The sequence below is a fragment of the Malania oleifera genome, chromosome 5 (assembly GCF_029873635.1).
Source record: "Malania oleifera isolate guangnan ecotype guangnan chromosome 5, ASM2987363v1, whole genome shotgun sequence".
In the NCBI taxonomy this organism is placed as follows: Eukaryota; Viridiplantae; Streptophyta; class Magnoliopsida; order Santalales; family Ximeniaceae; genus Malania; species Malania oleifera.
In genome coordinates, this window is record NC_080421.1 from 21,893,764 (window position 1) to 21,915,820 (window position 22,057).

The 22,057-nt window shown below is 36.7% G+C and overlaps 1 protein-coding gene across 1 annotated transcript in view; it reads right to left on the reverse strand.

The window, feature by feature from the left end:
* Window positions 1–1,745: 1,745 nt before the first annotated feature.
* LOC131155166 (TIP41-like protein) overlaps window positions 1,746–22,057 on the reverse strand; it is a 31,450-nt gene continuing 11,138 nt past the window's right edge. Inside the window, exons 2-8 of the mRNA XM_058108114.1 lie at window positions 20,309–20,494; window positions 4,080–4,167; window positions 3,630–3,746; window positions 3,452–3,511; window positions 3,305–3,346; window positions 2,918–3,046; window positions 1,746–2,021 (exon numbers count right to left, since the gene is read on the reverse strand). Of these exons, the coding sequence (XP_057964097.1) occupies window positions 1,911–2,021; window positions 2,918–3,046; window positions 3,305–3,346; window positions 3,452–3,511; window positions 3,630–3,746; window positions 4,080–4,167; window positions 20,309–20,494 (733 nt within the window). The 3' untranslated portion in view covers window positions 1,746–1,910. The remainder of the gene's footprint in view (window positions 2,022–2,917; window positions 3,047–3,304; window positions 3,347–3,451; window positions 3,512–3,629; window positions 3,747–4,079; window positions 4,168–20,308; window positions 20,495–22,057) is intronic.

The following is a 22,057-nucleotide window of genomic DNA, read 5'->3' on the forward strand; positions in this document are numbered from 1 at the left end:
GGAGGTCTCATTACTTCAATCCAACCATGTCTTTCTTTGATTCCCCTGTATTTTTCATTCTTGTTTAACATTCCAGTGGGGATTGCTAGCAGATTAGGCAGGATTATATGAGATTTTCTTTGCTCAAGGCAGGTGAGAAGAGGGATCATCTTCTCAATTGGGAGATTATGTGTAGGTCTGTGGAGGGGGCTTGGGACTCAGTAATTTGGCGTCTAAGAACATTGCTTTGGTGGATAAGTGATATGGTGTTTCTTTTGGAAACTGATTTCCTTTAACATTGGTTTATTACAAGCAAATTTGACCTCAAAAATAGCTAGACCCATGGAAACTAAGTTGCAGGTAACATGTCTTCTTTCCTCGTACCAAATATAAAGTGGGAGATGGCCATATGTTTCAGTTTTGAAAGGTCCTATGATGAGGAAATTATGTTTTTTAGCTGCCTTTCCTGCACTCTTTTGTCTTACTTTTGCATCCTAATGCAATATTCCTTCTTTCCTCATTTTATTGATGGCAATGCTGTTAGGATTTTCAGCTTCGTCCGAATCAAAATGATAGGGAGATGCAGGAGCTTCCCTCTCTCCTAGGCTTGTTGGTTTCTAAGACATGCAAGCTTCCTTCTCAGCCTCCCCACCACTGATTTTCTCTCTGGAAATTCTTGAAGACCTCATAGCTCCTTCACACTCACCTCCCTGCTGTGATGCTTTTTAGATAGCATAGTGAACTTATGAGGACGACATGGTAAAGTTATTCTACAAATAGAATGGATTCAGATTCTGTTACATTATGTTCATGGTTACGAAATTGAATGAGGTATACACATGCTAAACTAAGTGAGACGCAACATTACAATCATTCTAGCCTGCTTTAAAACTAGACATTCTAGTCGTGGGAATATTAGATTTGGTGTTAGGATAATTCTTGTGTTTTTGCTAGAAAGTCTTTTTATTCTCATTTAAATTTGCTTTTCATTCTTTTCCTCTAGCTAATCGAGGGTGGAAAACTAAAATTTAATGAAAGGCACAGGCTTTTGAGAAGATAGCCATTCTAAAAAGAGTTAGCACCAACAATCTGATGCAACTGCGTAGACAATGTATAAGTATCATGTATTATAGCAAGGATTATACTCATTTATGTCATTGCTCTATGACTTGGTGCTTATGGAACAATATTTGGGATAGTATTGGGTTTGTCCTCATTCTTTGGAGGCTTTCTCGTTGATCAATTTAGAGGCTTTGGGAGGCAAAACAATGTTAGGTTTTTGCGTTGGTGTGCAGTTTTGCAGTTATATGGGACATCTATGGCTTTGATTTGAGGCAGGACCCTTTTTTGCTTCGATGTCAGTGCCTGCTAAATGGCATCTTGGCAGTATGGCTTTGTCTGGTACCCAACATGATTGGTTGGCTCTATTAGTTTAATTGTGTTTTTTCTCTTTGTATTAGCTTCACTGTTATTTTATTCTTTTTTTTTTTTTTTTTTTGAGGATTTCTCATCCTCTTTTGTGCATTCTCCTATCTTAAAATTTTTCTTTTTCTATAGAAAAGAAAATTCTCTCCTAGTACTTCTTGAGCATGCCTTGGTTGCATTAATGCTTCCCAAACTCCCCCTTATTTACCTTTGCTTTGGGGCACTAAACTCTTGCTAAAATAGAAAAATAGAACATCTTCCACTCAAGTGCATCTTCTTGCTGTGGACAATCACTCTTTTACTCTCAAGATTATTTTAAAAATTAGCCAACAATAAAAAAATAATAATAAACAAAAAAAATGTATATATATGCACAAACAGTACACCCAAAAAGATATTCTATGACATCTATGCCTAGATATAGATATGGTTGAGTACTTCAGCAAGAACACAAATTACAGTTTTTTTTCCCACCAGTAAATTAATCTCCAGGATTGTTTACAGCATTACAGGTTACCGGGGACTTTAAGCTTTTGGGTCTTATGCATAACGACAGGAAGTCTCTGGCTGATAATGCTTGGATCGTTATATGCAGCAGAATCCGAGGGATATCCCTTCTGCACGAATAAATTTTAGTATAAAAAATTATAAACTGAAAAAAATTCAAAGTCAGGAAACATGACTTTCTCTTCTGAATAATTTACATAGTAGTAAAACGAGTTATAAAAATAATAGCTTCAAGGAGAACAATAGATAACAAGATGGAGAGGAAACCTCAACTAGCAGTACATTTGTGATAGCCAATATGGCTGAATGGCACTTTTAGATCACTATTTGAAAGAAGACATCAGGAACACAAGCAAATGTGATACACTTGGCCCATGACGCGAAGTTATCGTGCAATTTCTCAGACACTAAAATCAAGGGTTTAAAAATCCACAGAAATACACAAATTATTTCCACTTCAGGAAAAGCAAACGTGCTTTGAGTAAAGTTTTCAAGTTTAAAGCCATGCTCCACAATTAGAAGCTGACTGCATGAAGATTTTTCAACTGTATGTGATTCAAATTGAGTTTGGACCACTTCACTAGCCACAGAAGTTGAATCTTCCAAATTTTGTATTTAAACTTTTCTATCAATCAGCAGGGCCGATGCCCACAACTAGAGCCTTTTCAAGATAAGCCTAATGGAAAATGATTTTACATCACAACATAAATGAGAGAGAGAGAGAGAGAGAGAGTGAGAGAGAGAGACATTTGAATTATCGAAGCTTCCTTTCCTCATAAATATGAAATGAGAAATAAACAACTCTACATCTCTAAGAAGCCACACAAACTAAAGAACCAGAAATTCTTAAAGCAAAGCAACTAGAAAAAATTTATTATGGTTGCTATTATAATAATAATAATTATTCAACAACAGAATAAAATTTTGTTTAAGGTAAAGACATTATTCAATATAATTTCAAGAGAAAACAAGAAGCTTTCAAGACACAGATAAGTTACAAACTTACTGCAGCCAAGCCCTCAAAAGTGGCCTCCCTCCAGCAGCTCTCCCGAAGAATGACGGGGTTTGAATGGTCCGCAAAAGCACAATGGATACGAGTATCTCTGAGTCTCATAAGCACCCCATCAACTCTAAGCTGTAAAAGAACTGAAATTTAGCAGCTACCTGGGGAAAAATAAACAATGGGAAAAGGTTGTACAAAAGATCTCCACTTATATTGGCTGATGTATTCGCCATCCCTAATATTTGAATATTTTCTTACATTGGCCAACCGAACACTGTGCTCAGTGCTTCAAGTCAACGAACAGGAGAAAAAGGCTATATAAAAACAACACTTTTCTTGAATTTTTTTTTTTTTTTCTGAAATCCAGTTAATCAGGGGAGACAAACTCACCCAAAAACGCAAGAGAAGAAACCAACAACTTGGCATGACTCTCTACAAAATCATAAGGTATTGTGATCAGTCCTCAATCAGTCTATTATTGTACAAGAAGCAAAGAAGATCCATATCAGATGAAATAGTCAGAGCTTAAAGATTTACCACTTTTACAGTCAAAAGCGACACACCGTTATCAGCCAATTCATCTTCATACAAGATTACCTGTCAATCAATATTTAATAGATTGGTTGGGGAAGATAAATAGATACCAACCAGGAAAAGAATAAAATATATGAAATTTAATGCCTATCTGCCCCTGGATACTGTCTTAAGTGCCCACCTCATCATAGAAGAGAATAGGCTCTTTTGATGCCAAAGCAGCTATATCAATTTGCTCCTTGCAATCCTCCCAATGAAGATGACAGCTCCCTTCCTCGGATAGTGACCCTCTTTTATGCTGATTATAGAAGAAAACATCCGTAACAATAGCACAAATTATGGAACTAAAATAGCAAAAGAAGCAACAATTATAATCTTGAGCATTCAGAAGTTTATTCATCAACTGCTTTTTGTATTTGAACAAATTTTCACTTACACTGAATTCTCAAATGTAAAAGATAAATGACTGCACATTAAGAAAAAGAAATCTCACAATACCATGTTGTTTTACAATGACCTATAGTTATCATGCAGTCAAAACTCCACAAAAAGTTAGAATATGAGCTGAGTGGCAAGGCATCTTCATTTATAAGAAACTCATCAATTTTACAAATTGCAAGCAAGTACAGACCTCTGTATTTCTCTCAACCATCTCACTTCCACAATATGGTGTTGTAAATGTATAGTCATAACCTAGTATCACCTGCTGATAGGGTTTGCTGCAAATTAAAGATAAATGTTAAATAAGGTAACATTCTCTCTTGGATGGTAAACAAAGCTACAAGTTCAAACAATTTGTTGAGGGAATTTACACTAGCAAAGACACAAGCTGCAAACAAAAAACGATTTATATTCACGAATACATCTTGAGGGTGAGGCAGACTGATATCATAGCTGATATTAAAAAATGCATCTGATTGCAAATCACGTAAATTATCAAGAGGTGAAAAGGAAAGGTATCATGTGTTTTTCAAGAAAGCAAAAAGGCCGGCCCTAAGGAGCACTGAGACCAGACTCATAGAGAAAAAGTTGCAGAGAGGTCTTGCAGACCCTGACCCTAAATCTTGGGTCACTTTTTTTGGGGAAAAATAATTTTTATTTTAAAAAATGTAGTCATCAGCAATTTTTTTTTTAAAATAAATAAACTAAACTAGGAAAGACCAAAAGAGAACCTTAAGGAACTGCTCCTAAAGTCCAAAAAACTCCAAGGAAAAGGGCATGGTCTGTGTCTATCAGGATGGTCTATGGTCAAGTTACCTCACAAGGGAGGTGGTAGGCATTTTTTGCACAGCCCTTAACAATCTCTACTAATGAATGAAACCAATATTTGTCTTTGGCAAATTAGCTAATGAATCATTGCTTGAAAAATACCTAAATCTAATCAAAGCATGGAAAGTCCCTAAAGATTCTTTTTTTTATTAATCCAATAGTTTTATCACATCAGTTATTCATGTAACATTGTGCTCAAATTTTTTGGGATAAAAAACAATTTTTTTTAAAAAAGCAATAAACAAAGTACAAAATAGAGGACAAGGAGTCCTTCCTGGATAACACGAGATACAAAAAACTAGAAGCTACTAAAGGAACTAGGAACAATACAAGTATTAATTACAAAAGTGCTGCCCTCCAATCTCTTGTGCGGTTGGAACAATGGTGACAGTGTCCCCCAAGACAAGTCTAAGTCTGCTGGGAAGAACTTCTGATAGGATTTTGTACAGGCTAGTAACTAGTCTTATTGGTATAAAGTCCTCGACTCTTCTAGCTCTCTCCTTTTTGGGAATAACAGTGACAAAAGTGGAATTTGCACTAATATTGAACACACCCTTGCAATGGAATTCGTCAAAAAAATTTAGGATATCAGCTTCCAACACTCTCCAATTTTCCTGGAAAAATGCCATCGAGAAGCTGCCAGGGCCAGGGGCCTTGTCTCTACAAATGTCAAAGACAGATCTTCTAATTTATTCGACTTGAAAAGGTCTTTCCAACCACCTAGCAGAACTCTCTTGGATGGAACTCCAATCCAGGCCTTCCACCATCAAGCTATTTGGTATCTCTTCAGAAAATAGAGTTTTATATTCATTATCTCAATTCATTTCTGGATGAAAGTGCATGTAATACATTTATGAAGGCACACTGTGTGGACATTGGAATAGGAAGTATGTTGCAGTGTCCAAATATAGTACCCTAACCAATCAGGAGGTCCAAGATAAGTTCAATTTATCTCCGATCCATATGCCGACCAAGCAAATGGAAATGTAATGCTTTATTTTAAAAAAAAAAATTAAATAACTATTTTGACTGCAAAACATAAAATTTTATAATATATCATTTTGGAATTGAAATTATTTTAATTTTTATTTTCTTTAACAAATTATTCATTTCTTTTTTTGGCAAACGCAGAAAAATGTTTTATTTCAATTATTATATTTATTTGTCTTCCCTTTTTTCTCACTAGAAATTCCACAATTAAAGAAGAAATTTTTTCAAGCCAACAAGACTTTTTCATTCACAGTGAATATGCAGACATAAGGATTTCAATGAGGTTTATTAATGTGCAAACCTGGAGTCAAAATGCATTAATTTAGCCAAAAATCACAAAAGTTACGATGCACACAATTTAAGTTGACTAAATTAAGCACATGCATTTGTGTGGTTAAAACGAAAATTTGTGTGTGTGTGGGGGGCGGGGAGGAATATTACTAACCCACAAACCATCCGCACTCAAGCTTTTCCCAGGCGACAATCATGTAACATTAAGAGAGTTGCGACAGGGTTCCTGCGACTGTGATGCACTAGGTCACAAGCCTTGGCTTGGTCCTACTTCACTGCTCCATGGACATATCAAACCACTGCGCACAATTGCTGCTTCCTTGCCTTTCTCTGCATCCTCATGAGAATAGCGATGAACTTACTCATGGGTTTTGATGGGCTAGCGGCACGAGGCAGCAGATAGTGGCAAAAAGAATTTGGGCGTCACCAGCATTTGAACCATAACCAAATTGGACAGATGGTGACAACAGGCGTAGGGGTGGTGAGCTTAGGTGATTCATGATGGCCAACCATAGAGGTTTGCCATAGGTTACGATGGATGCAGAACTCACCGTAGTTGTCTACTGTAACCAAAACTTTGGATAGACGCGAGCATCATTGATGGTGGCAAACTTAATGAATAATGGTCACTGATCACCAGAGAAGAAGGTTCTACAAGCCATTACCTATACTAAAGAAAATTTCTCCCCCTCTGTTTTTGTTTAAAATGCTAAGATCCCCAGAAAAACTGAAGGGGTAACTGCAGACTGGGTGGCAACCATGGAGGTTGCCCCCAGTCTCCATAACAATAATGCAAATTCTCCTCTAGCCACACACTCCATTCACTGCAATTGCTTCTCTCAAAATGGTGGCCCTCTCTAGGGCAGCCTGTCTTCATTGTTCCAAAGTAAAGAAATTGTAGAAATGGTAATTGTTAATGGTTATCTTAGTCTTTTAGTATTATCACTAAGTGTGTTAGTATCTTACTGAGAGTCAGTAAGGGTATTATAGTCATTAAAATGCATTTGATTTGTATTATAAATAGAGGGAGGGACCTATCTTTGAGTCAAGTCATTCCTTAATCAAAATATCAACATGGTAACAGAACATTATGCAACCTAAACCCTATCACACTCAGCCATCATCGGAAAACACCCTACCATTGCTGCCCTTCTCAGAACCACCACAACCCTTCATTATTTCACAAAACCAACCATATAGCCAAAAACAGAACCCTCTGAAACACAACCCTACAAAATCCCAATGCACCCCCATGCGCCGGCCAACTGCCGGCAGTCCCAACCTCACACGCTAGAACGTGAGAGTGATTCCAGCCACCTTTTACTTATTTTTCCCTCCACCATGTTCTAATTCCTTCCCTAGACCATATAATCAAGCTGTTGGGCATGTTTTTTGCTCAAAGATCCAACCTTTTTCGAGCATGCACGTGGTAATCCATTAGTTCTTGTTCAGTGTTTGTAAATGTTTTTTGTGAGTTTCTTGGAGCAGTGGCAGTGTTCATAAGTTGATTTTTGAGGCTGTGGCAGTGGTATATCAGTTTGTAGGTGGTTCAACTCATTTGTGGTTGTTTCGGTGCTTTAGTTCCAATCAGTTTTGATTGTTCTTATTGTTTTACGGTGGTGTGGCTACTGGTTTGTGATTGTTGGGATGGAGCCCATGAATCCAAAAAAACATGTTTCTTCATGACTGCCATAGATAACAACTGAAAAGTTGGATGGAAAGAATTATGTTCAATGGTCAAAGACTGTTCGAGATTATTTAACAAGATTAGGAAAATCTGACCACTTGCTCTAATCTGGTTCTTCTCATGAAAAAAGAAGATAAGTGTGTATTCAAAAAAATGTCTTGATTGTTTCCCTCTTGTGGAATTCAATGAAGCCCAGATGTGCAAGCATCTAGATACATGCAAGGAAATTTGGGATTACTCCAAGCTTCTATACTGTAGTAACATTACACGTATGTATGATTTATCCCAGGAGTACATTCAGTTACAATAGGGAGATGGAAGCATTACAGATTATTTTGGAGAGATGAAACGTATTCATGAAGAAACCTACAATTGTCGATGTTTGTGAGATGCAGAAGCAAATGGAGCAGGTGACAGTTCTTTGGGTTCTAGCAGGTTTGAAACCCGAGTTTAAGGCAGTCCAATTCCAGATACTTAGTACTGCAAAGTTGCCATCATTTGTCGATCTTTATTCTCGTGTCTTTCATGCTTCCTTTAGCACAGATTCTTCTACTCTTGCATCTGGCTCTAAGAGGACAGCCTTGGCCACACATGGTGATTCTAGTTCTCTCTACCAATCAAAAGCAAAAGTAGTTGAGGTGGTTTGAGTGGTCGTGGTGGTAGAGATGGGCGAGGTAGAGGCACTCCTCACAAGTGCACTCATTGTGGACAAGGTAATCATTCTATTGAGCAATGTTGGGATCTCCACAGTAGATCTTCACGTGTTGCCGAGTGGGGGGCACGTGGGGAACAATGTATTGGGGCCTAGCGAGGGACAACATACTTGAGGGAAGAATATTCCAAGTTCCAGCAGTATCAAGAATCACAACAAGCTTCTTTTCCCATTGCATCTCTTGCCCAATCAAGTAATCCCACAGCATGCTTGTCATCCTGTACTTCTCATCCTAGTTCTTAGGCTATAGACTCTGCTGTCACTTATTATGTCACGGGTATACGCAATTTCTTCTCTACTCTCCAGTATCCTGAAAATTTACCTTGTATTACTCTTGATGATGGATCCACCACTACCGTTAAGGGAATTAGAACTGTGAATCCCACTTCTTCTATTTCTCTTCCTTCAATTTTGTATATTCCAAAATTTCCTTTGAATCTTATGTCCGTTAGCAAGATTACCAAATCCATGAATTGTTCAGTAACATTCTTCCATAATTCTATGGTTATTCAAGATTTGAAAACGAGGAAGACGATTGGCAGAGGGCGTGAAGCTGGTGGACTTTATCGCTGCTATCTCCTTCTACCGCACTATTGCTACTGCACCTCTCCAAATTCATTGACACCTTGGTCATCCACCACTGGGAAAATTGAAACGTCTAGTTTCTGATTTGAGTTCTATGTCTAGTCTTGGTCGTCAATCTTGTCAATTGGGAAAGCATCATCTTGTCCCTTTTGCTTCCCAAGTCAATAAACAAGCTGCAAGCCCTTTCATGTTAGTCTATTCTAATGTTTGGGATCCTAGTAGAGCTGTGTCCAAGTTATGTTTTCGGTACTTTGAAACCTTTGTAGATGACCATACAAGGATGACTAGGCTCTATTTAAGAAAAGATTGTTCTGAGTTATTTCATATATTTTGTGCCTTTTGTTTTGAAATAAAGACTCAATTTGGTTTTCTAGTTCGGGCACTTCAGAGTGATAATGCTAATGAGTATTTCAGTGATCAATTCACAACTTATATGACTCAGTTTGGTATTCTTCATCAATCATCCTATCCCCACACTCCTCAACAAAATGGGGTTGCAAAGACGAAAAATAGACATATTCTTGAAATCACTCACACTGCACTTTATCAAATGAATGTATGTAAAGTGTTTTGGAGTGATGTTGTACTTACTACTTGCTATCTTATCAATAGGATGCCATCCTCTATTCTTAGTGATAAAATTCCCAACTCCATTATTTTTCCTAATTCACCTCTATTCTCTCTACCTCCTCTTGTATTCGGACGTGTGTCCTTTGTTAATCAACTAACTTCTGGGGTGAATAAGTTGGATCCTTATGCTATAAAATGTGTCTTTTTGGGCTACAAATATACTCAAAATGGATATCATTGTTCTAGTCCTATGCTGCATTTCTTCCTTGTTTCTGAAAATGTTAACTTCTTTGGATATCAACGAGTCTCTTCATTTACCTAATCTTCCAAATTCTAGTTTGTTGTCCTTACCAATCAACCATCTATGCCTCCTTGAAGTTTGAGTCCTTCTCATCGTCTCGATCGTCCTAATTTGCAGATGTATTCACGATGGCAGGTCCAAAGAAGAGAGTCCCTTCTACCTTCTATTCCCATGCCTTTGGTTTCCTCGTCTAATGATCATATTTCCTATGATGGGGATCCTCCCATTGCTGTCTGTAAAGGTGAGCGCACATGTACACCCCATCTCCAACTATGTTTGTTATGACTTCTTATCAACCTCCTATTATTGTTTGTTACTACTCCATCACCTGCTGCCCTTCCTAAATTTGTTTCTGAAGCCTTAGCCCACTCCGGGTGGAGGAATGCCATGGCTGAAGAGATGAATGCTTTACAGGACAATAATACTTGGGACTTGGTATCTCTTCCTCCTAACAAGTCTATGGTTGGTTGTCACCGAGTATACATGGTTTTAAAACTCGGACAGGTGGCTGACCCGATGAAGCCACTGGGTCAATTGGACCGGTGGATCAAACCGGTGGTTGAACCAATGATGGCAACATATTATAAATATATATATATATATATATATATATATTAAATGAATTAACAATGATATTACTAATATTATTATCATCATCATCAACATCATCCTCATCATCAAAGATAATTTTATAAAAATGTGGTTAGACTCATAAACATTTATTAGTTAATTATAATTAATTATTATAAAAATTAATTACTAGAAATAATTTTGAAAAAACAAATATTTTTTTTATTTTATAATACATTCTTAATTTTTATCAAATAGTACTAAAAACATATCACGTTAAGAATTAGAAATTATTCAAAGGCCAAAAAAAACAAAGAAGAAATCTAGTAAAGTTGGGTGTAGATTAGTTATATACGGGGATTGAAACATAGATTTTAGGAATAAATTCTTTATATATATCACTTGTTAAGAAATTATGTACATCATGATTTTGGCTCAATGACAGAACATCTCTTCCAAAACCAAAGGTTGTGGGTTAAACACCTTCCTTATGCAAAGTCTCTACATTTTTTCCCCAATTAAATGACAACTGGGTCAACCCGCCTATTACAACAGGTCCAACCGGTTTGCTACTAGTTGCCTGGGCCTACCCGAGTTAGCCCTGGTTCGTTGCAAAACCAAGTTAGTACGGTCACCCAAATTGATAAGTGACCAGGTCCAATCCAACCATGTCGGACCAGTTGGTCCGATCTAGTGTTTTACAACCATTACACTGTGAAAGTCAATCCTAATGGTCTTGTGGCTCGTCTGAAGGCATGTCTTGTTACTCAAGTGTATGGTTTGGTTTATTCCGACACTTTTTCCCCAATTGACAGGCATGTTATGGGATTACCATATGGTGTCTAATTGAGCCAACACACTAAGCTTGAGTCCTCCAAAGCAATGAACCTAGGTGGTTCCTCCATATAGACCTCCTCCTCAAGATAACCATGCAAGATGGCAATGACAAGTGGTAGTCAAAGAGATGAACATACGTACTAATGTAACTTTGGCAACTATGGGTTGTATCTTGGTTGGTGGTGATTTGGTTTCTTGGAAAAGTAAGAAACAAACTATTATGGCCATGTCAAGTGCTGAATTAAAGTATAAAGCTATGGCTCACACTACTTGTGAACTTATTTGGTTGAAGAACATGTTGGAAGAATTGGGTTTTTCACATTCTCAATTTATGGAGTTAATGTGTGATAATCAACCTACTCTTCATATTGCCTCCAATCCAGTCTTCCATGAGCGAACAAAACACATTGAAGTTGATTCTCATTTTGTTCAAGAGAAACTTGTGCAAAAGCTCATTATTACTACTTATGTAGAGTCTAATATGCATCTTGTTGATTAGTTTACCAAAGTTTTGCGAGGTACTCGTGTTAAATTTATTTGTACCAAGCTAGGTGCACATTATATCTATGCTCCAGCTTGGGGGGAGTGTTAATGGTTATTTTAGTCTTTTACTATTATTGTTAAGTGTGTTAGTATGTTAATTGGTGAGAATTATTAAGGGTATTATAGTAATTAGAATGTATTTTAATTGTATTATAAATAGAGGGAGAGACCTATCTTTGAGTTAGGTCATTCTCTTAATCAAAATCCCAACAATAATAAAAGAAAAAAAAGGGAGTAGATGATAGAGCTTGTTGCTAGCTACCATGGAGGTTTTCAGCAATGGTGGTGGCAATGTAGTTGTTTCCTTCTTGACTCCGCTCTCCTCTCTCTATCTCTCTCTCTCTCTCTAAACAACAAAAAAGAAGAAGAAGAAGAAGAAGAAGAAGAAGAATTAGGTATCCAGCTCGTTCGTTTTTGCCAAGTGTCTCTACATAAGTCTCGCTACCCTCTAATAGATTGAAAAATAGTGATGGAAATCAAAAAAGGAGAGAGAGAGAGAGAGAGAGAGTCGGGTTGGTCATGACTATGGAGCTCAAGCTCTATCCTTCCAGTCCATTGTGTTTTTATTTTTTCAGCTGTCTCTCCCTCTTTTTGCAATGATTTTGGAGAGGCCGCTCCCAAGTCTCGAACCTGAGACCACCCGTACCGAGGCGGAGACACATTCCATACCTTTCTCAAGCGTGGAGAAATATTTGCAAATTCATCAATGATAGAAGATGTTCTATGAATGTAGTTTCCAGAAATGGAGCCACTTGTATGCAACTTCATTCAGAACCCCATGCAAAGCTTTATGACATATCCTGGGTTGATAACTTTACCTCACATATTTGTGAAAGATCTAAAGCTCCTATCCAAACGGGTGACTATTTTGATAATGTTTGGTGAGGTATCACACCCATGAATATTGGTCATTTACTCCTAAGTTCTCCTTGGTTGGGTGATTTGGGTGTGACTCAAGGGCATGAGAACACATGTCTTCCACTATAATGGTTAGAATATCATTTTGAAGCCTGCTCGACCAATCAACCAGGACAAAGAATTTGAGGTTGTGGATCATATCAAAGTTACTCTACTTGAAGACACTACAAGCAAGGAATGTATTTGAAGACATCCACAGGATTTCAAATGTTGAGTTTGTCATCCCAATGCATTAATTGATACAATTCTCAATTCAAGTCTATAGTGCTGCCAAAGGAACATGGTTTCTTGCATCACTCAAGCACCGACTTTTGAAGAGTCCAAGTTTGCTTCTTACTTTTGATCTTCCAACATTTCAATATTCAAGGCCAATTTTTTCTAATTGAGGGGGATTTGATGTAGGACAAAAAGGCAGAACATAGGCAAACACTTCTTGGAGACTCATTCAAAAGAATTGGGTCAAGGATTGTTGGGTTTGTTTAGGGTCCGTTTGGTATCATTGTCAAAAATTACAAGAACAAAAACCTAAAACGAAAACCAAAAATTAAAATGAGAAACTAAAACCAAAAACCAACAACCTGTTTGGTTCATATTTGTAAAAGTAAAAAAAAATTAAAAACTAAATTTAAATTTTCCCATTTTCGTCTTTAAATCAAATAATATTATAAAAGAATGATCAAAATATTAAAATTGCAAAATAATACACATTAAAATTCTATAATAAAAATAAAAATTATTATAATTATTTTACTTAATTGTTATACTTTCAAAATTTACATTACAATAACAATTTTATTAGACATAAAAATTGAAAAATAGTAACAATATTTTGTAATTATCTTTATTATTATTTTTTAAAATTTTGTATATTTTTATTTTAATTATATTTAAGCACATGATCATTTTATTTTAATTTTAATTTAAAAGTGTATAAAATGAATGGTTTAATCCAAAAAAACTATTAAAATTTCTAGTAACAGGTTGTCAAAACAATTGAAAACCATAAAATCTGGTTTTTAGTTTTTTCCGCAAATAGCTAAAAACCGACAAAAAAAATAGAAAATTGATAACATAAACAAAAGCATATTTATATTTTGTTTTTTCACTATGCAAAAATAGGAACAGAAAATTTAGAAAAAAAAATTAAAAAATTAAAAAAAAAAAAACAACAATAACAATACCAAACAAGCCCTTAAAAATTTATTGTGTGTTTAGTTTATTTAGTGTAAGATTATGCGTATTTGGGGGCTTATTTGTAATATTTGTGTATTTAGGGGTAATCTTGTAATTTCATGCAGTTTTAGGGGGTATATGTCTAATCTATTGCGTTAGGGCTTTCTCATAAATAATGTGTGAAAGCCATGAAGGAGTAGCTAATTATGAATTTGAATTGAGAAGTTAACATGTAATTTTTCCCCAGTTGTATCTCTTCTTCCTTCTTCCTTCTTCCTTCTTCCTTCTTCCTTCTTCTTCCCCTTTCCTCCACTCCATCTATCCTACATTCTTTCATGGCTGTAGAACCTTGATGCTATACCACATCACATACGCTTCATTCATGGATAGTATGGATACACTAGCAAGGATCTAATCAATGATGGGTTGAAGAACTTGGCAGCCGAAAACTCTGCCCTTTGCCTCTTAATCGTCTCAACATAAGAGCCAACTTTGTTGATGTTGAGTTCCTTCCACATACCCTTGAAAGTGCTTAGTCACTAATGGACCAACCTTCTTGGTCATAGTTGAAAAACTTCTCATATAAGTCAAAAACACGTTTTATTTTTTTATCTTGTGAGAAACTTTCACAAAGATCATCACATATGGCCTTGGCCATTGTAAGAAACATCATGTTTGCAAAAATTTGTGGCTCCATGATATTCCACAACCACAAAAGCATTATGTCATTCTCTTTCATAATCTTCATAATCCTTGGAGTCTAGAAAAGAAAGAGAATGCAACAAATACTTGGACTTTTCTTTCGCGTTAATATACACACACACTACTTGAGACAACATTAGGTAGTTGGAGGATTCAACCAATTTGATGGCTGTGATATGTACGCTAACAGCATCAGCTGAAGCTCTCTCTATAGAGACCATCAAAACCACCCATAATACACTGCAATCAGCACACACCAATATTGGGAATAAATGACAAAGCAACTCTGCAAAATCAGGCAGCACATACAAGCACAGAATAGCACTCCATATCTTAGAAGTTCCAGAACTTCAACTTGAAGTTATGACCACAGAAGTTACAATATTCTAGGAGGAATCACAGACATAACCACTCATCCTATTGAAGTTATGACCACAGAAGTTACAATATTCTAGGAGGAATCACAGACATAACCACTCATCCTATCAAAGTTGGCTTTGAGCACACAGAGCAGAGAAGACCACACTTTGACCACACAGAACAGGGCAGACCACAACGAAGCACCATAGACACTTAAACAGGCATGCAGGCACTCCATACCAGCCTGGCAGCAGCTAGAAGCACAGGCAGGCATGAAAACAATAATTAAAGCATCATTACCGTATCATCACTTGACCAGGAGTCACAAGAAACAATCGGGATTGTCTTCACATGAACAAACTATCATGAGCCACACAACACCCACAAGAGAGGCTCAAAGCTGAGAGGAGAAGGATAAGAAACCCTGAACAACTCTCAGACCAGACGAGGAAAAAAAAAAGATCTCTGCTTTAAGGGTTGACAAGGGAGAGAAAAGGAGAGGAAAAGAAGAGCTGTAACTATGTCAAATTAATCAGGTTCAGAGAAGCTACTCTGATAACATGTTGTAGATCTGAAATAAAGTGAAGATTGAAAGAAGAAAATACAGCACAAAGGGTTAGAGATGACCCATCTTCAACTTCCTTTTATCCCCATCCAAATGAACTTCATACCTCTAAACTCAAAAAACCAAAACCCAACTCGTCCATCAGTTATTGAGCTTTCCCATCCTTAAACTGCCTCTCTTTACCCATCCTGCCCTGAAAAACTCAAAATACCCTCTAATCCTTCCATCAGAAATGGTGGCATGTATGGTATATCCCTAAGTAAATCCAATGATTTAGAAACATAGCCACATTATACTGAATCTCATCTAAAAGCAAACCGTTATGGTATGCAAACTCACTAGTATATCATCACTTCGTAATCTAACACATCACCTCATTCTTTCCTTCTCCTTGGCCTTGCCACTTTTCACATCTGTATCTCTGTAATGAGCCGGAAAATTTTAAAGATAAATAAGGAATAAAGGAAAAGAGAGGAAAAGAAAAGTTTAGAAGAAAAAGGGAAAAGAAATTTGAAAGGGATAATAAGCAGGTGCTCGTCGACGAGCGGGATTTTCTCGTCGACGAGTGATGTTGTGTGCCTCGTCGCCGAGTAAGTATGTCCCGTCGACGAGGATTAACCGAGAGGATTTAGGCTGTTCTGAAATTTGTCAACGAGCTCACAGCCTTATCAACGAGTGTTCTTCAGTGGTTCGTTGACAGTTAACGTGGCAACAGCTTCTATAAATTGAACTAGGGTTGCTTCCACGCGAAGGAAATTAAATTTCTTTCGATGTTCTCTCTCTAGGTCGTCTTCTCCTACTTCTCTCTAGCTTTCCGGCCTGGATTCAGCCCGAATCGACAATCAGAAGTCGCTACAGTGTTCTAGGGAGGATTCTCTACAGATCTAACGGATCAGTTTCTTAAACTGGACATTTTAGTAAACGCTCCTAAGTTGAGGTAAGGGTCTAGATTCTCGGTTTTGGGTTTTTAAAAGGTTATTTAAGGTTATTAAGCTAAGAAAATGCAGAAATAATAGTTTATTTGGAGTTTATTTAATTAAACTAGGATTTTTGAACCAGGGTCCAAGTGAGCATCACAGGGATCAATTTGGGATACCTGTTGGTGTAGTTCGAGGATTCGGGTAAGGGGTATATATATTAAATCAGGTTTTAAGAATAAAGTAAAAATGGACTTTGTTATATATGTATGCATGTTTTTATGTGGGTATAAATTGTCAACCATGTAAATTATGTTTTCTGAGCTTAGGAATGCCTATTTAGCTACATATATGTGAAAATGAACTGATGAAAGTAGAATATATTTCCAGGATAATTATGTAAGAAACGAAAGGTATTTTTAGTATATAAACGTTAAATGCAGGTTGGCTTATTTTACAGACAACGTATGAATTTTATTGCTAAAATTGTGTGGCATTAGCAGCTGGTAATGCAATGTAAATGTATGTTATATGCATGAGATGCAGGCTATGTAAGAAATGCATTAATAATGAAATGTTATACGGACCATATTGCTTGTGTTTGATAATGCATCCATGTATGCAATGACAACTAAAAGGAGTTGTAGACTAATTGATAACAGCTAAAAGGAGCTGTGTTAGCAGATTCTATCGCATATCTATGTGGACTAACTGATGTACAGCTAAAAGGAGCTGTAGTACAAATGAATGTAATGAAAATGAATGAAATGGAAATGTGAATGAAATGGATGTGAATTATGAAATGCAAACAATGTAAAATGCTAAAGGTTACGTAAAGTGAAATTCTATGAAATGCTAAAATTATGAACATGAACAAATATGAATGGTTAAATAACGACAGACATAATAATGTATTATGGTATTATCAAGTATTTATGTTAGTGGAACATGTTACGTTAGGGCGGGGCAAACTCTTTACCTGAGGGCTTGCTGAGAAAGGCGAGTGCACTACTAGTATCAGATGTAGCATCAGATGTAGCAGTAGGCTGCATAACGCGTTAGGGCAAAGGGAAACTACTTGTATGGGCGGGTAGATTTCCTTATTCTTGGGGACCTTCGCTAGTAAACCTTTGTATGAACTGTGTGAGTACGAGATTAATCTGACACTTGAAGGCTTACTGAGTAAGGTGAGTGCTTTGGTATGCTTCAGTTGTGATCTTCGGGTTGCCTAATATATCAGAGCAGAGGGGTACTACTTGTATGGGCGGGTAATCACCCCTATCTTTGGGTAGTCTCGTGGGTAAATATTTACTTGTGTATGATTAGGTTCAGAAAATGATTTCACAATATATGTTAATAGTTTTGCAAATGATATTAAATGTTGATTATATTCTCTTGATGACCACACGCTATTTTAATATATAATGTTTCTTTCCCTTACTAAGATGTGTCTCACCCGAATACAAATTTATTCTTTTCAGGAGCACCACGTAAACGAGCTTAGAGAAGCTCGAAGTTGATAGCATTTTTGGGGGTTATAGAAAAAGGAAAGGGTATAACATTTTGATGATAATTATGGGATGTATATAAGTTATGTTTTATGTTTTTATGTTTTAAGTCTTTTTTGATAATGGTGGTTGTGGAACATACCGATGTTGTGAATACTAAATGTTTTGGAGATGTGTGTATATATAGGAATGCAGGTGATGGATGGTTATTATGGATTATGGATAGAATTAGGAAACTCTGGTATTATTTGTATGATTGAGGATATTAGTTATGTTTTCCGCTGCGAATGTATTTATCTATTTATGGAATATCAAGATTTTCAGGAATAGCGCACCGGACTGGGTTTAAGGGTTAAGGGCGCTACAATCTCCCTTACAATTACTCATAAAATACACACAACACAGAATACATTCAGCATTTCTCCATACAACTTTTCCACTGTCCAAGCAAAATTACCTCACCTGTTCACATAACATGCGCAAACCTTCTCATAATTACATCCCTTAGCAGCAGACTTTTCCCCCACAACATCTACTTCCTTTGAATATCATCCATACATCCATCTCAATACTTAGTGAAAGCCCCCCATCAACCATCATCAATGACAACTTTATTACATAACCTTTGTCTCGACAGCAGCCTCTTCCTCTAAGGGATTCAAGAGCATCACTGAAAATCCCACAAATAACTCAGTCGCTCCTATCCCAGCTGGAACTTGGTCATCGGGGCTCACATTTCATTTACCTTGTCAAGCACAATAGCCGTATCACTTTCCCCTGTCCTTGGATTGCTTCTAGTGAAACCCTAGCTGCCCCTTTTGTAATCCGATTATCATCCTCTGTTGTCGTTTCAATTGCTTCACATCATCTCTGATTATCTTCCGCTGCAGATTTCTCGCACACATCACAAAAATGAACTTTATCTGGTGACACAACTTCCCTTCATCACCAAGATATTCGCTGCCCCTTTTACATCAGATCCGTTCACTCTACAAGGATCTTCATTGCCTAAATTCACCACCAACAGATGAAGAGCTCTGCCAACCAGCATTGTGAGCACCACCAGGGACTAAAACAGCTCTGCCAACCAGCATCTTGAGCACCATTAGGGATTAAAACAGAAAACCTTTTCCAGATCACCCCACTAATTCCAAGTAATTAGCCTTCCTCGTCAGTCTAATCAGCATTCAATAATCCACCTTCCCAAATCTTATTCTACAAGAAAACCTCCCCTACCACCAAAACACTGGATACAAACCATCAGCTATCCATTGCGCTGTCGCCAAGAAATCCTAACCACTGATTCCATAGAGGTTTTCTTCAAACAAAAAAACAAAACCACCCTTCCCTACTCTCTCTAAACACAGGTCGAAGGATGAGCAGTCCATGCAGAACCACCACCTTTTTGTCGTAAAAGAAATTGTTTGAGAAAGAAGAATAACAGAATACAACCTAGGAGAGGACAAGCCATCCTTTTATTTAATAAAAAAACAATAATAAAAACAAAAATAAAATAAAAAGAAAAACAACATAGCAAAAAACTAAACTACATTACCCCTCTTGAAGCCCTTTCCATCATGATTCATAGAGCACTGAAAATTTTTTAATTCAAGCTAGCCTTTCTTCACTTCATTTCCTATGGGATCAGACAGTGACAAACCCATCTTATCCAACATTTGCTAAGCTTCTAACTCCTTACCATTAACCTATTCCATAGGAATAGGCCAAATTCCATCCATAAACTGCTGCTCTTTACCCAGTCCATCATTTTCAAAAATAGGAATTCCCTCCAAATATTACATGGGAGGTGGTGCCACAAGTGATATATCCCAAGAACATCAAATGATTCAGATGATTCATACTGTTCCCAAAACTCATCGAATAATAAACCTTCTATGCAAGCGAACTCACTGGCAGCATCTCTCTCATCATCCGACATATCTCCTTGTTGCCACTTCTCCTTACCCTTGTTTACCTTTTTGCATATATTACCCTTCTGAATAATCGGAGACTCCGCAATACACAAATTGCCATCAGCATTTCTTCTTAAAGATTTTTCTATCATCCCATCAGTATTACCCCATACAAACAAACAATCCAGATAAGTATTTTGTTCATAGAAGTACTTTACCATAAGTGGTTCCAAACAATCCCCAAGTATAATGACTAAGTATGCTCTTGACTTAGAAGTTACACATACTAGCAGATCTTACGCAGGAATGCAGATCACCCTCCTCTAATCTAATAGCTTTATACAATTAATTTGTAGCACTATAGTTCCGCAAAGGCATGCAAGAGTTGGATCAGATGTTAACAAGAAGAAGGGAAAAAAAAAAAAAACGTATATTATGATCTTGCTTACCTTCTATATTTCCATTGTGCTGCTGCTGGAACTTCAACAGGTGGTAAAGCTTCCTGCTTCCAGCCAGCTAGAGCATCCAATGCATTAAAATGAAGTTTAGTGCCACTATTAATGTGTTTAAGAGCAAAGGAGCTGTCCCCAAAAATCATCTCGGGCAAGTGCGATGTCTGAAGCTTTTGTTCCCACCTGCAAGCATACAATGCATTTGAATTTAAATAGTAAAACAAAATAAGGGTATATATCATTTGTGCCACTTAAACACAGTTGATATCATTTAGAGGCATTGCATGTTTGTTGCTGTGGCTGAACATCGGAGCAGTAAATTAGAAAACAATAAAAAAGAACACAGAAATTGGATAAAAGGTATAGCAAGAGTTTTATCAACATATAGAAGGATGCTAATAACAGTGTCAACAACCCTATGTCCCAAAAGTACAAAAATCTAGTGGTTTAATATTTCAACCCAACCAATTCTCAGAATGCAAGATTTCTTCATAGATTATAAGTAAATTCATCAATTCACAAATGTAGAATGATGAAAAAATTAACATATGACGATGCATAATCAACTAAACACCATGGTATCATTCACAGGATAGCACCAACTTTGTGCAAGGCAGTCAAGACAAGCTACAATAAACGGGCTAGCTAAAAGGAGCAGCCAAAAAATAATGATACACAATGGTTGCAGATAATTCAGACTAATTAAAGTTTCCCAAACAAAATATAAGAAGGCAAAATATTCGTATTGCTTATTTCTATTTTCTCCTTTCCACTTCTGTTCTATAGAATGGAGATCATGGGCTGAGGAAGAAATGACAACTGAGTATATCAAAGCCAAGAATCAAGTAGAAAAAAAAAGTATGCAACAGGACTCTTAAATACTAATGTCACACGTGCATGTGTCTTCCCCCATTACTTTAACATTTTTCTTAAGGCCTGAACCTATAAAAGAAAACGTGTGCAAGTGCACACAATCCACCCAAATGTGGTTGTGAGAGAATTGAGTTACATATAGATAGGAACTCATTCCAAGTATTAAGATTTTTTTTTCATTATGATAGAAGCAATACAGGGGTAGCTACTCCTCTTTGTATGAACTTTTATTTTAGATAATAAAACAAGTATATTAAAAATAAAACATAATTACAATGAAATAAGGATAAAAAATCCCCCAATTTAAAGCTCAAAAGCAAAGACAGGGAAACGACTAACATATTACATCAAAGCTGCTTTCCAACCCTTTCGAATGTCAGACAACAAAAGACCACCAAAAAACCCCAAAACACTAAACCCAAAAAGAAGCAAGAAAAATAACTTCCTCCCACAGCAACCTTGGAGAAGTATTTTTATTTTAAAAAATCTAGCATTCCTTTCCAGCCAAAGCGACCACAATATTGTAAAAACAGCTCGGTCACAAATAACCTCTCTCCCTTTTTCCCTTTCAAAAAATACTGAATGGTAGCTGGAGCCACTCAATACTCACCAGAATATGAAAACAAATTGTTCCACATGCATCTTGCTACCTTACAATGAATGAACAAATGACTGATAGTCTCATTCGACTCATTGCCCAGCATGCAAATATTTGGAATAAGGGCTTTGTAAGGCCCCTTTTTTTGTAGCATATAATTTGTGTTGATCTTGTTAAGAATTAAGGTCCAAATGAGGGCCCGGACTTTAAAAGGAATCTTTGCTTTCCAAACAGCTTTATGTAAGAGGAAAGGGCTAGGATTTGAGAATTTTATG